We start from the raw sequence: 15,164 nt of genomic DNA, 5'->3' as shown, positions 1-15,164 counted from the left end.
CTTTTAAAGGAGTGCTTTGTTAACCCAAAAGGACATTTGATTGAGGAAATTCTTATAGAGTTAGAGGAGAGACATATATTTTTGGGAAGCCCAGCTTTTCTGGGCCAGAAAAGCCCCACTATTTCTCTGGCATCTTACAATTCTTTGATATCAACTTTGAGAACACTGTGAGAGAGGCATACCATGACCTTTGTTCCATAGGAAAAATACCCCAGATTGGAAATCAGTTCATCAGTGAATCATGCTATTTATCCAGAGTTGTAGCTTTGGACAAACCATGTCACATCTATGGGTCGCAGTTTTCTCATCTTTAAAATGAAGATTGGGAAGAATAATTTCTTAGGATGGCAGGGTGGTTTTTTGTGTGTGACAGCTGGACTGATGCCCCAGGGCAATCTGGTTCACTCCCCACCCCCGGCTGGGAGGACAAGAGAGTGCTCCCTCTGCTTTCAAGGGTTGACCCCAATTGTTGGCATCTCTGCTGAAGAAAATTTTCATGGACAGAGGAAGACCGCACTCTCACCCTGCGTGCAGGACATTTGTCATGTCTGTTCCAGAGCTGACATATTCTGAATCTGGATTCTTCCTGTATCACTTCTCAGCTCATTGTCAGTACAATTGTTGGAGAAACTCAAGAAGACATAAAAGTTATGTCTTTAGGGGCACCTGGGTGGGTCAGTTGGTTAAGCTTTTGCCTTTGGCTCAGGTCAGGATCCCAGAGTCCTGGGATTGAGTACCCTGTCATTGAGCTCCCTGCTCAGTGGGGAGTCTGCTTCTCCCTCTCCCTTAACCCCTCCCCCACTGCTTGTGCGCGCTCTCTCTCTCTCTCTCTCTCGCAGATAAATAAAATATTTAGAAAAATGGAAGTTATGGCTTTAATTACTAAATGAAAAACAGTCAAAATATAAAAAAAAAATAAAAAGCAGCCAAAATAAATTTTCAGTTAAAAGAAATAAAGGAACATCAAGGTCCATTTACCCTTATTCACTAAAGCCTCTGGGCTCCAATTCTTCCTTAAGTCTTTTGTTTCCCAAGAACTCTGCTTGGAAGCACAGAGGTCTTGGGCATTTGGCAGGACAGTGCAAGGCAGGGATCTCCATGCCACATGTCCCAGACAGTTTCTTCCAGTGGGGGTTACAAGGCACCAGATCTTCAAGACGTAGCTAAGGCTTCCAAATTCCCCTGTAGGAAGGCATGCCCATCCTGGTCTGCTTGCCTCAAGCTCAGCCTTCTTCCAACTGAAAGTCATTTGGAAATAGAAAGAAATCTGGCTGTCTGGCTGTGAACCCTTTGCTGCCAAAGACTGAACAATGATTGCTTCCTCATAGGCTTTGCTTTCTAATAAAATTTTCGTTCACGTTAACAAGTGAAAACACTGAGAGGGTAGAATTTGACCTAAAAGTAGAAAAGCATGGAAAATGGACCAGGAATTTTCCAGATGAGACTAATTCAAATGAAAAATGCACCGAGGCACTGGGAAACCATCTGAAAAGTTAAGATATGTTCAAAGTGTATTATGAGCAAATTAATTTTTCCAGATACTGCTGATTTAGAAAATGCAAAATTAGCAAATTGTGACTTGGAGATCATATGGCTTGGAGAACTTGGCTTACATCATCGGCAGATGGCAGCCTGGACCCCCGCTTGGGCGGTGTTGGTGTAGCCTGTTTTACTCAAGTTAGAAGGAGTAATCTTAATGCTTTGAGGAATCACGTGTGGCTTCTTTGGTCTAGTGGAACAAACAGGAGTCTGAGAGGGCAGTCTGTTCTGCCACCAATTTGTAGTGATCTTGGAACATCAATTCTCCATGGGGAAGACAAAAGTACCAATGATCTTCTATCTAGTAATACTTCTGATAAGGAAAATCTATGTTCTGAGGTGGCCAGCCAATCTGGTAGGGGAATCCCAGTCCTGGTCCTAGGGCCATTCCAGGTTTTCTCCTAGCCCCACCTGCCACAGCTTCAAGAGTGACACAGATACAGAAATAAAAGTGTATAAACTACCCCCTTTGTTTATGCTCAGAGCTCGGACCTTGAGAGATCACTCTCCTCTGAGCCTGTCAGTGTGAAATAAATCTCCAATCCTCCAAGGTCTCCAAGCGCCTCTTCTTTGGCCAGGATCCAGCGCGTTCCATGCACTTCTTGAATGGAAACTCTCAGAAACTCTTCCAAGATAGAGATATACAGGGTTTTTTTTTTGGTTTTGGTTTTTTTTTTTTTTTTTTTTTTTTTTTTTTTTTTTTTTTTTTTTTTTTTTTAGTAGGCATGGAGCCCATCGTGGACCTTGAACTCTCAACTCTCAACCTTGATATCAAGACCTGAGCTGAGATCAAGAGTTGGATGCTCAACCAACTGAGCCACTAGGCACCCCTCATCCAAGCTATGGAGGAGAATAGAGGTGAATAGGGGGCAATGAAATGATTTAGGACCACTGCATCTACATGAAATATGGTTAGGTTTCATAGGGACTTGGAATGGGATCTAATAAACTGTCAGAGACCAGAATAGACATTATTTTCAATTTCTCTCTCTCCCACATGTTTCTCATTATTGTTTCTCCCTGCAAATCTGCTCCCACTTAGGCTCCTTTCTGTGCACAAAGTTTCCCTAACCCCAGTCCCAGCCCTCATTGGATAATTTCAGCCCATCACCTAAACTCTCTGAGCATCAAATCTAAGGTCATAGACATGAGCTGCTTGAAAAAGCACCAGGATTTCAGCTCTTTCACCAGTGCAAGGGGAGAAAGGAATGACTATACCACTGACTATTGCAGGATCCAAATGATACAATGTTCTTAGTTCTAACAGCCAACAGTGAGGTCAGTAATTTGCCATTTGAATCCAAGAGAAAGTAGTCAACAGAGTGTGAGAGTCTGGGGCACTTTGTATCTCCCTTCCTGAGTTTTTCTGTAGGGATATATTATAATTGATGCTTATTGGGATACAGATTATCCCAAATGATCGAGGGCTCACGTGGTGTAAGGAGCACAGTGAGCAAAGAAGCCTATCTTAGGGCATAGTTTCATAACAAGCACATTCAGGAGTGAAGAAGGACTCAGAGGTTGTTAGACAGATATATATTTAATACAATATATGTGATCATGGTTACAGATACATGTTTGGTGCTTTATTTACCAAGAAGTATGAGTCACACAGTACACAACATATTGACTACAAAATCAGAAGATAAATACAATTGTTTCTAAATGAAAAATTTACAGGATAAATGCTGACAGATGGATTTTCAACCTTTCATTTCTACTCCTGTCTCTGGTATGTGTCTCCTGAAGATGTGGGTTCCAATATTTGGAAAAAAATTTAGTTTTCCCAAATCCTGATACTATATAACATAAAAAGAACTTTTAGCAAAAAATGATCCAGATTACTTCTTTCCATTGGAAAATTTCTCAGCATTTCCCGCTGTTTTGTCTATGCCTTAGCTTATACATTTTCCTAGACAGGAAGTTAAATGCTTTTAATATCTCCATTATGACGTGACTGTGATTAGACTCTGCTATTTTAAAGGTTTCCTCTTGCAGGAGGAAGAGAGAAAGGGGGGTATCGGGTGGGGTGAGGAGGGAAAATACCTCAAGTGAGAAAACAAGTAACTTGCAAGAGGCTTCTTAAACTGGATTTGAATAAGCTTGATGTGTAGCTTCTCTACTAGAAAAATAAGATAAGAGAACTATTATTAAACTGTGAGGTGAGGATAATATTCCCAAGACATCTTTTTCCCTTCACTCTCTGCTCTGAGTTTCCAAAGCTGCAAATTTCTCCTCAGTTGGAAGAGCTGATCTTTTCAGTTGTACAATGGTTCACTGATACTGAGGGAGGACTGTCCTTGGCTATCAATTGCTCTGGACTGCCACGTGCCCTATTTGGGGAAAAGTGTGTTGAACCCAAGCAACAGCTGTAAATTGTTACCTGAAGAGCCTCCTCCCAAGTGTCATGTACATGTTTATCCAATAGAATGGAGACCGGAAACCAGAGAGGTCTAATGACAAGTCAGTCAGGATATACTGAGATGCATGAGGACCTCACGTCCAGAACCTACACAGAGTTCCCTGGCTCTTGGGTTTAGACGGTTGGAAACTCAGTTCTCCACTCTCTGTTCCCCCGCTCAGGTGACCCAAGTGGGGAAAGCCGATCCTCTACGTCTATTTTTCTTTCTAATCAAGACTCTTTAGGATTTGAAAATGAATTTCCTCATCTAGCTGCACTGTGACTCAAAGAATGCCTTGTTTGCAAATCCCAGTGATGATATTCAGTCAAAGGGAGCTGTTCTTAAATGTTTCCTAATAAATCGATTAACTTCTTAGGTGTGGGCACTCTCTTCTTCACCACTATCCTTCTGTCCTCTCTTCCCCTGAGCCTTTATCTCCCAAAGTTGCTAAGTCCCAGCAAACAGGGAGAATGCACTGCTAAATACAGATGGTCTTTTAAATAATTTTCATGATCAAACCTGTGATGGGACAGATAATTTGACAAAGCCCTGGCAGGGGATGCTTCTGAGGGCATCCATTGATTTGGTGATGGTCAAGTTTTTACTGAAACTTCCGATCAGTTACTATTCTTTGGGAGACAACTAATAACCCCATCCTGCTGAAACGGAGTCTAGAGAGAGAACCCATCAACCAAGAAAATCCACAGATTTATAAATAAAAACAATTTCTTTCACCAAGTTTTTCTCATTATGCACTAAACACTGAACTCTGCTGATAGTATAATTTACACAATAGAGAATGAGAGTTTGCAGGGCATGGGGAGCAAAACATTTCCATATATTTGATGTTACTGATGTGAAAGCAAAGGAACTGAAAGGCCCCAGTTCTCCATCTCAGAAGGTCTGTCTGGGAGAAGGGGTGTGTGTGTGTGTGTGTGTGTGTGTGTGAGTGTGTGTGTGTGTGTGTTGTTCACGTGAGCAAGCCCTGCTTTAGTAGATAAACACAGCCTCTTAATTTTTGTTAGAATCAATAGTCTACCTCTTTACTCCGGTCCATTTTGGACCCTAAACTGACGTCAACCCCAAACTGTATCAAACCCAGGCAGAAAATCTTTGGTTTGTGGGCCACTCCCCGGCCTCATCTTGGGTTTCCTTCAAGAGTGAGAAGCGTGTACTCCTCTTCCCATTGACCACAGTTTGGCTCCGCTACCTCTCTACATCCCAGATCACTTACGACTGTAGTTCCATTTCCACGAGGGAGGAAAATGAGAGCACCAAGCACAGCAGGACTCTTGCATACAGTTTCTCACTTTCCCAGAAATTTACTCAAGTGGGGAGGGAAGTGGGGAGGGAGAGGGAGTGATAAAGAGATGTTACACATTTCTTTTTCTTCCTGGAAAGACCATCCCAGTTTCTCTAATTTCCCAGAACTAAAAGAATGTTATTTTCTTTGTGTTACCACGGAAACTTCCAGTAACACTGTTTCCTCCCCACCCTCCCCCCTAATCTTTTTCCTAAGTTTAGCAGCACCTTAAAAAGATTAGAAAGAATTTTGGGGGGGCAATTTTGATATGATTGCTTTCTTGTTTTAGGTTGTCATACTTGTATTCCTTTCAATTTTATCACTTCATGTGTTAGAATAGTTTCTAATGTGTGTGTAAACTATAAATTTAAAATCATATATACCAATATATATATTACATGCCATCATTTGACTGGAAAGCATTCATGCTTTTTTTCCTTTCACTGTCTGTCCTCGTGGTGGTGCTTTTCCTGTCCTTTGCCTTCTGAGTTCAGCCTATGAAAAGGGGAAGGCCCTTCTTACTCTACACTCACAAGTCCTACCCACTGACATAGGGTGTGTAGTCAGTTGGTGAATACAGTTGATCTGGGTCTGTGTAAGGTCAACCAGCTGGGTGAGCTCTGTAATATCTAGTACATTTTCTGGGTATTTTCAAACATTTGGCTCTTTGAAATCATGAGAATAAAAAGTTTTTGAATTTTCAATTCAATGAACATTCTGCTTAAAAATGCTTTGGCATCCAAGAACAATAATTCACCTAGATCCTTGGGTTCTTAATGTTTCTAGCTGCATAAGAAAATAAAGGGCTGGAGATTTGATGCCAATTTGGGCAGTGTAGATAGATGCTGAGCAAAGTGGTGCCAGGAAGTTCTGCTCTGAGTTATGTGTCACTTCTACACAAATGTATGCAGGAACGACTTCTTGATGCTCATAGTGTTGATCCGGACTAGCTGTTGACCGCGTGGTGACGAGTATCTCTGAAGTAAACAATGTTTCCAACTATGAATGGACTCTCACCACACTGGCAACTGTTGGCAGTGGACCCACTCACTCCAACCCACTCTCAGAATGTGAAATGGCAAGTGTTCAGAAGGGCACGCTATCCTCCCAAAGAGCAAACACAGAGAAGAGCCAGCCAACACAACCAGAGTTCGCCTGGAGACTACAGTAACATGGTTGCTTCGCTTTCAGTATTCTTAGGAAACAATTGAATAAATGGGCCATAAACATGGAAAATCATGAGTGTGTGGAGAAGAAAAGAATGTGAAAGGAGGAAATACAAGACTGAACAATGTGATCTTCTCCTTCAAAATTTTAGAACTTTATTCAACCTTTCACGGCTACTTTCTTTCAAAAGTAACTCAACATCCTCGTCTTGGTTAGCCTCGTACATGGTTAGCTTGATTCTCTTTATTACTAAATTACGTAAATCACTGCTTAATCAAATCTACTAAGATAATGAAAAAGATCTAGCAAGCCTTAACAATAATGAAAGACATAATTAAAAGGTAAAAACTACTAAAAAATACCATGGCTTATCAGTCAGCTGCGTGCAAGGTACATTGGGGCATAACTGTGCACTTTCAGGATAAGTACGATCTGCTAATGGAGGGAACAGAGTAGGAAGGCAAGATAGGATGCTAAAAAAAAGTTTCATCATTTCACAAAATGCAGGGTTCTTTGAAACTCTGTCTTACTTAGAAAGCCTTCATATGTAGTCAAATTATAAAGATAATTTGGTATTTTGAGGAAAATCATCATTTTCTAAATAAACAGATGGCATCATAGGGTAATTAACCATTTTAGGCTTGACAGAATTTTTCCATCATAGTGTAGAGATGGCTCTCCTGATATTGAGGTAAGGGACATCGTGCTGAACAGCATCTGTTTTATTTGACATGATTGGAGTTGAAAATTTTGGAATTTTATACTCACATGGATTTAAAATAATTTGAAAATCGAAACATTGCTCCTAAATACTGAAGGCATATATATACATTTATTAAATACTCTGTTGTCAGGTCATTGATTTAATAAAGAATATGGTAACCTGGCGGTGGGGAGTATAAGAGAGATATAAGGAAAGAATCAATATGGATTGTGTTCAGATTGATTTTTGAAACATTCATGGTTATATCTCTTGTTAGTGACCTCCAGCCAACACAAAGACCCTCTAAAGGGAAAATTGATATTTTACATAATGTATTTGCTTAAAAAAATCAAATAATGGCTGCTTCATACAATTCGTTTCACCTTTTACTAACGGAAATCAGAAATACAGGAGTGGTTGCCCCGGGTCAGAATTAAAACAACAAATGAGATCAATTGAAATTGGTCTTTCTACATCCACATTCTTTTCAGACCGGTTTAGATGGAGAATTCGTTACCCAAAACAAATGGATCTACATTCAATGATATCATATTCTTGTCTTATATTTGCATGCCTTTAGCAGAATGTTTCTGCAATTCTGATGAGCTTTGACAAGAACACACTGAGTAGAACTTAGTTAAGAATGAGACAGGAAAAAGACCCCAAGACAGGAAGGCATTCCAAGGACAGATAAACATCAAAGTGCACAGAAAGAGTAAGCGGCGCTCCCTGGGGTTTTCCCTGTTTGGGTATCTTTGAATGAAGCTGCTGTGGGAAGATGCGCAGGCTGCTGGGAAACGCAGGGCATTAAGGGGGAAGTAACTCACAGGGTGATTCTCACAGCCCGACTGAATTACTACTTGATCAATTCCTGGTAAAACTCAGAGCGCACAAAGCGAGGCAGTGAATCCTTTTCCATCAGGGCATAGATTCTCTTCTGGGCCACATCAAAGCTGCTCAGGGAAGGTTCCACCAGGTTCTTCATGGTGATGTCCTTTGTGAAGTGGTCAATATTCACCTGTGGGCCAGGAAACAGGGTCACGAGTCCGCTCAGGTTGCAGGATTTGATGACAGGTGGGGAGGGAAGTGGAATTTGTCACCAGTAAAACACAGGAGGGGCAGAGAGTCCTAAAAAGTGAGCAACGTCATTTCTGTTTTAGAGGCAGTGGGGTAAGGCAAGTGACGCTCCCCTACATGCAGGAATCAGATGGAGACACAAGCAGTGTTAGACACCGCCGGGGGTCAGACCCTCCACCGGCAGCTAGTATGTGCACACCGCATCAAATCCTCATGAGAACCCTACAAATGGATATATATATGTGCATATATATATATATATATATATATACACACACACACACACACACGGCTTCAGTGACTTTCTCAAGGTCACCGAGCTAAGACGTGTAAATTGTATCCAAGACTCAGAATTCAAATCCAGGTGTCCTAATGCCTCATCCCTCAACCTTCCTTGCTTTCCACCAGGTTTCACGCCTGGTGGAGAGAGCGAAGAGGAGAAAGGAATGCTGGCCAGGGCCCAGGACCTTGTGCATGGCTCTGGAGGAGCAAGGATTGGTCTCTCCTGAAACAAACCAGGCAACGATGCTTTTGACAGAATAGCAGCAAGAATAGCAGCTAATGTTTATTGAGTGCTTCGTCTGTGCAGGCTCCTTGCTGGGAACGTTATTTTAACAGGCTCTGTGCCCGTGAACCCATTTAACCTCACAGCTCGGAGGCGGATACTGACATTTCCATCTTACAAGTGAGGAGCAGAATGTTAAGCTATTTTCTCAAGGTCGGCAGTGGTAGAGAGAGGACTCAAAAGCTTAGCAATGTGGCTTTAACCAGTAGACTGCAGGGTTGGAAGGCATTGTGGCTTCTATGTCCTGAGTGCGGTGTCAACATATCACACAAGTCCCGGGGACACCATTCATATTAAGGTCCCTGTGAATGGTCCCCTGGATTTGTGCAGTGTACAGCCTGCATGTGTGTGCCTGTGTGATTTGAGAGAAATCACTCTTTATCATTTCATGTACTTTAAGAACCCTTAAGCTATCTGGCTATAGAAGAGAAAGACACAGAATCCAAGCCAGCCTGTGGTTCTGAATTGGAACACTGGTGAACATTCTGAGTCTCTCCTGGGCTGCTAGAGGTCCTTGATGCTGAGAAAAACCATCTGGACTCAGAGGATGTTGGTGAGGCAGAGTCAGAGACAGAAGCCTGATTGGGGAATTCCAGGCCAGAATGGGCTGGACGGGGGGCATGAACTGTGCTTCAAGGTCTAGGATGGAGGAGTTGAGAGTGTGGTGAGATTTTCCATGGTGAGAGGGGCTGGAATGCTTTCTGCAGGGATGGGGCAAGATGATACAGAGCAGCCTCAGAGCTGACATCTGGGGCCTGCCTCTGCACGTGAAGACCCCAAGCCCCATGGGGTCAAGTTGCATGCCCACTAATACTCCAGAAGGACAGGCTGTGATGTGCACCACTCTGTTCCCACTCTGTAATTCTTTCTGCCACACTAAAGCAAGGCTTCTTCCTTCTCTTACACTGAGTATAGACTAAGCTAGGTAGGCAATACTACTCAGAATGATTGAGTATCAGAGAAGTTTAAAGCTCTTTCCCAATCTTAATGTTTAAAAGAAGGGGGACTTGGGTGGCTCAGTTCGTTCATCAACCAACTCTTGGTTTTGGCTCAGGTAGTGATGTCAGGGTCATGAGATGGAGCCCAAGGTCAGGCTCAGTAGGGAGTAGGGACTCAGTAGGGAGTCTGCTTAAGGTCCTCTCTCCCTCTCCCTCTGCCTCTCTCTCTCTCTCTCTCTCTCTCTCTGTATGTCTCTCAAATAAATAAATAAGTCTTAAAAAAAAAAAAAAAAAGAAGGGATGTGTTTAAAACTCCCAACACATTGTATCCGGCTGTTAATAACTGCTATTTTTCTATTACTTTTCTACTCAGAGGCTTCCTCTAATGAATCATTCCAATAAACATGCCTCTGTTCACTGAGCCAGGAACGTATTCTTGCCTTACTTTTAGATATGATCAAATGACAATTTGCAATGTACAAATCATCTGCATATTGAACTATGTGTGGCCGTTTCTCTTCAAAATCTTAGTTCTGGTTCTTGCCACTGTGTTTCTCCACCAGTTCCTGCTGTGAAAAGCCTGAGGTGAATATTCAGAGACAAGAAATCGAGGTTGCTACTTGCCTGTGCGAGTGTGTTACATGGGTCCATCTGTGACTCATCAACATGAACTGGTAAATTTTTCAGTCAAAATACAAGACTTGGAGAATTTTTAAAGTCATGACAGCTCCGTTTTAAACATGCTCTAGGTACACAAACATGCATGTATGTGAGATGTTTCCAGCGAAGGAGACTGAGGACGGGAGGACCTTAATTGGGACCCGTCTGAAGTCACACATGGAGGGAGGCCTGGGATCGGGGTGTCCACGTCCATTCACCTCACAGCTATTTGCCGACTGCTCACGACGTGCCAGGAGTATGGTTTCCATCCTCTCTGCTGCCCAGCTCAGAGAACAGTGGCCGCACTCACCCACCTACCACCCATCAAGACCTACCTCTTTAGGAGCCTCCGTTTGGATGAATTCTTCATAAATTTTCTTTGCCTTCTCAGCCATCTTGGCAGGGGACTTGATCTTCTTATAGTCCTCACAGGCAAGCCAGAACTCAAGGTTCTCCTCACTGAATTCAGACTTCAGGAAACTTTTGAAGCTGGCAAGTCCATCTAGCAAGGGGAAAGGTTGGTTGGATGGATAAATGCATACATACTACATATATAATACATGTATTATAAATTTACCAAAAACATATTATACACTTATTACACATTTGCTGCTTGTTTATGAACACTGTATGCTGCTGTAGAGACTTGGCTCATTTATCACGTATTTCCATCACTTACATAAGAACAAGTGTTAGCTCATTTAGTCCCATAAATGTAAAAGACAGGTGCTATTAATGTCCTATTTCACAAATGAGATAAGAGAAATCAAGTGACTTGCTCGTAGTTAACCAGCTGGTAAGTGGCAGTGCCGGGATTCAAATCCAGGCAGTCTGTATCTGGTGATGAAGGCTTACCTGTGCACAACATCAAGGCATACTATGAACGTCAATACCACCCAGATACTTATCAATTAGCACAAAGAAAAAAAATGCATTTGAAACTTGGTCTGGCAGCATAACACCAATGTTGATTATCACACGCAAATGACTTATAATCTTTTTTTTTTTTTATACAGATGATATTTGAGCAGATATGTTCCGGGCACTATGGTAAGTCAAGTCATCATGGTTCCCCACCTAATGAAGCTTATGGATGTTGGGAAAATAGAAAGAAAATGAAGAAACACATAAAACATTGACACGACTAAGTAAAAGCCATATTAAAGAGAGTCACAGAGTGACAGAAGGCTCTTAAGATCGTTTTGATTTTAGGGAAGGCCCCATGAAAGGGCTATTTAGTTTGAGATGTGAGGATGTGTGGGAAAGGACCCAGTGAAGTTGCCATGAGACAAACAGTTCACTCTGCCCACCGGTCATAGGTCAGTATTTAAAACATACTAAGTTTAATATAATTTCAATTACTGTGATTGTGTTTTCAGTGTGCGGTGGTTCATGCAGACTTCAGCTTACTTTAAAATGTTTACATACATGTGATACATACATACATAAACAAGTATGTATATTAGGGGTTCTTGGGTCCGATCTTTGCATTACTTTTTCTTTCTTAACCTCCACAGTGAGAGATGAGTAGAAGGCAAGGTAAAGGTCTAGGAAGGCACTGGAGAGGAATGAAGGAAAGATCACTCTGTAGGTTCAATATTTTCCTTGTTTTTAAATCTAGGTATATATATATATATATATGATTTTATTTATTTATTTGACAGAGAGGGAACACAAGCAGGGTGAGTGGGAAAGGGAGAAGCAGGCTTCCTGCTGAACAGGGAGCCCCATGCTGGACTCGATTCCAGGACCCCAGGATCATGACCTGAACAGAAGATAGACACTTAATGACTGAGCCACCCAGGAGCTCCTATGTATATATATTATATATATTTTTTAAACCCAAAGTCCAACAAACGCCTAGCTGTAGAGACAACCCATGTCCGTATCTAGGAAAACTAGATTTCTGAAGGGAGAGGAGAAGAACTCTAGTTTTGCAAAGAATGTCACAACCACTGGCCAGCTCTCCAGATCACTTTGTCTCCCAGGGCAGAAGCAGGACGACCGTCCTCCGTAAGGACATATCAGGGTCCAGTGTCGCTCTAACTCACTCCCCATCAGGAGAGACTTACTCGCCATTCATTCTCTTTGGGGAACACGTGCATGAACTGAATTCATTTCCTTTGGTCTCAATTCGGTCAACCGACCTCTCCCTTGACCACCTCTCCGTACTGCTTCTTACAGACTCTCAGCTTCCACTCATTCATCTTCACTGGATGCATGGATTCCATCTGGCCTGCATACAGCATGTGTAATGATTAAACCAGCATTTCTGGCTGTCTTCTTCTTCTTCTTTTTTTTTTTTTTCTAATTTACCTCAGTATAGGTTTAGTCTGCATGCCCCTCATAGTCCCCTGCAACCACATTAAATTCTAAAGAAACAGGATGGTAGGTGATAATTAACTTGGATTAGAGTTGCCAGCAATTTTTGGCTCCAAACAAAATACTTGCATTTTAATGCCCTCTTTTTGTACTTCACCTAAAAAACAAAACAAAACAAAACACAAAACAACAACAAAAAAATCCAAGTTTTTTTTTTTTTTTTTCAATTGATCAACATCTAAAAATACATCTGGGGGCAATGATATATATGATAAACAATTTTCTCTTAGAAACCTACCTAGCAGGATTACTACAAAACTGTTCGATTACGTGTGCCTGGATAAAATCAGGTGTGTTTTCCCTCTCTCCCTGCATATATATATATAACAAATTATATATATAAATTATATATATAACTAAATTATATATATAACTATATATATAACTAAATTACAACAAACGCTGCTAAAAATACAGTAAAATCCTTAGTTAAATTTGTATATACAAATTTAACTAAGGATTTTACTGTATTTTTAACTATATATATATGTATATACAAATTTAACTAAGGATTTTACTGTATTTTTAACTATATATATATGTATATACAAATTTAACTAAGGATTTTACTGTATTTTTAACTATATATATATGTATATACAAATTTAACTAAGGATTTTACTGTATTTTTAGCAGCGTGTGTTGTAGTGACATATATGCTGAAAGAAGGCCTAGATCTCTGTCATGGTTAAAGTTTTCATTGTTTCTTAAACAAAAGGTGGTGGATAGTCTCTGTTGAAATGGAAAGATTCCCAGGAACTTTTTGCTGCCTGGAAATGACAGCAGGAATGAAGTCTTATGAGCACCCACGCAAGACCACTGAGGAAACTATAACTTCGCAGAATAAGTCTGTGGCCAATTTATTCTCATCCGGCCCATGGCCCCACAACCCATCAGGCATTCTGAATCACCCATTCCACAGCTAAAGGTATAGATAAAATCCCAGTCCTCCCAAGCATTGTTATTTATGTGACCTGAGAACACATGCCAGGACTCCAGAACAATGTTAACATTTACCAGGCATCTGGGGTGGGGGCAGCTTGGAAAATAACTTTCCAGTGAAGTAAGTCCATTTCCTAGGTACTGGCTCTATCACTCCTTGAATTCCGCAGTATTATTTCAAGGCTTTTTATCAATGCACTCACTCTGAACGGAGATTCATAAAATGGCTTTCTGCTCTATTGGTTTAGGAGATCCTTAAAGCTATTCTTTCTCTCAACTGGCTTTTGAGAGTTCTCTGAATGGCCCCTTAATAGGACCCACAAGTCACTCTCCAGATAGCTTCTCCTCCTTAGCCTCTGGGTTTCTATTGGCCCATTCCCCAATACTCTCTGTTCAATTCCCATAACCTCTGAGGAAGTGCTCTTGGGTCAGAGCCAAACTGACCTTAGGAGGAATGTCTCTATTCTGCAAAGAACACACACATCTTCTCTGGGCCACACCACTGCCAGTCCACCTCACACCCCAGTCAATCCCCCAGCATGCATTCCTGCAAAACCCCACGCTGCTCCTTGGCGAGCCTGCACACAGCCTCGGGATACTTGTCAACACACCTCTCCAGGTATCTATTGCTGAGGCAGCAGAGGAAGCCCACCTGACCTCGGGTCTTGTGGGAGTTATCTGGGTTGTGACCCACATTATAGTCCCAGAGCCGGCCCTCATGAATGGTGTCCCTTTGGACATCCAAGCAAAATAGTGCAGCAGCCCTGTGCAAGAACAGCATGAAGTCAGCTATATTTTCCTATGAAAATAAAATAAAAGGAGTGTTAGACAAAGCCATGTCGGTTTGGTATAATAAAAATACTGAAAACGAGATTAGAATAAATCTCTTCTCCTAGAGGAAAGATGGTGAAATTTAATGTGTGGCTAGCTGATAGGTTCCATTGCATAGCTTATTGGTTCAGAGCATGGGGTCTGGAGTCAAGGCTGCGTGGGGTGGATCTTGGCACATCACATAACCACGGTAATTTGGGCAAGTGTCCTGACCTTTCTGAGCCTCCACTGCCTCTTCTGTTGAACAGGTATAATCATGGAACCCACCTGAGAAGGTTGTAAGGATTTGGTAGTTCATGTAAAGCTCTTAAATGGTGTTGAACATGTAGCATGATAGCTGGCTCAGTAAGGACTGGATTTCATCATTGTTATTCATGCCCAATTTAAAATTCATCTTTATCACCATCTAAAACCCAACTCAAATGTTACCTCATATGGGAGGATACTACCCTCCTACTTGCTCTTGAAGATTTTTTATTATGATGAGGGAAAAGCTCACTTTGTTCTTTTGTTGGGACTATCGCTTACATGCTAGTCTTCTCCAAGAGGCTGTCAATTCTTTAAGTTCAAGGTTTGAGTTTCATTTACTTTTGCTTCTCTTTCATATTCCACTTCCTAGTCTAAACCTGTCCTAATTTTTTTTTTTTTGAGAGAG

The 15,164-nt window shown here is 41.5% G+C and overlaps 1 protein-coding gene across 1 annotated transcript in view; it reads right to left on the bottom strand.

Annotated features, from left to right (window-relative positions):
- Positions 1 to 3,060: 3,060 nt before the first annotated feature.
- RGS5 (regulator of G protein signaling 5) overlaps positions 3,061 to 15,164 on the bottom strand; it is a 49,474-nt gene continuing 37,370 nt past the window's right edge. The window contains exons 4-5 of the mRNA XM_004751427.3: positions 10,690 to 10,856; positions 3,061 to 8,132 (exon numbers count right to left, since the gene is read on the bottom strand). Coding sequence (XP_004751484.1) covers positions 7,971 to 8,132; positions 10,690 to 10,856 — 329 coding nt within the window. The 3' untranslated portion in view covers positions 3,061 to 7,970. The remainder of the gene's footprint in view (positions 8,133 to 10,689; positions 10,857 to 15,164) is intronic.

The sequence above is a fragment of the Mustela putorius genome, unplaced genomic scaffold, assembly GCF_011764305.1.
Source record: "Mustela putorius furo isolate JIRA1106 unplaced genomic scaffold, ASM1176430v1.1 tig00000508_pilon_pilon_pilon, whole genome shotgun sequence".
NCBI lineage: Eukaryota > Metazoa > Chordata > Mammalia > Carnivora > Mustelidae > Mustela > Mustela putorius.
This window is presented reverse-complemented; position numbering and strand designations above follow the sequence as displayed.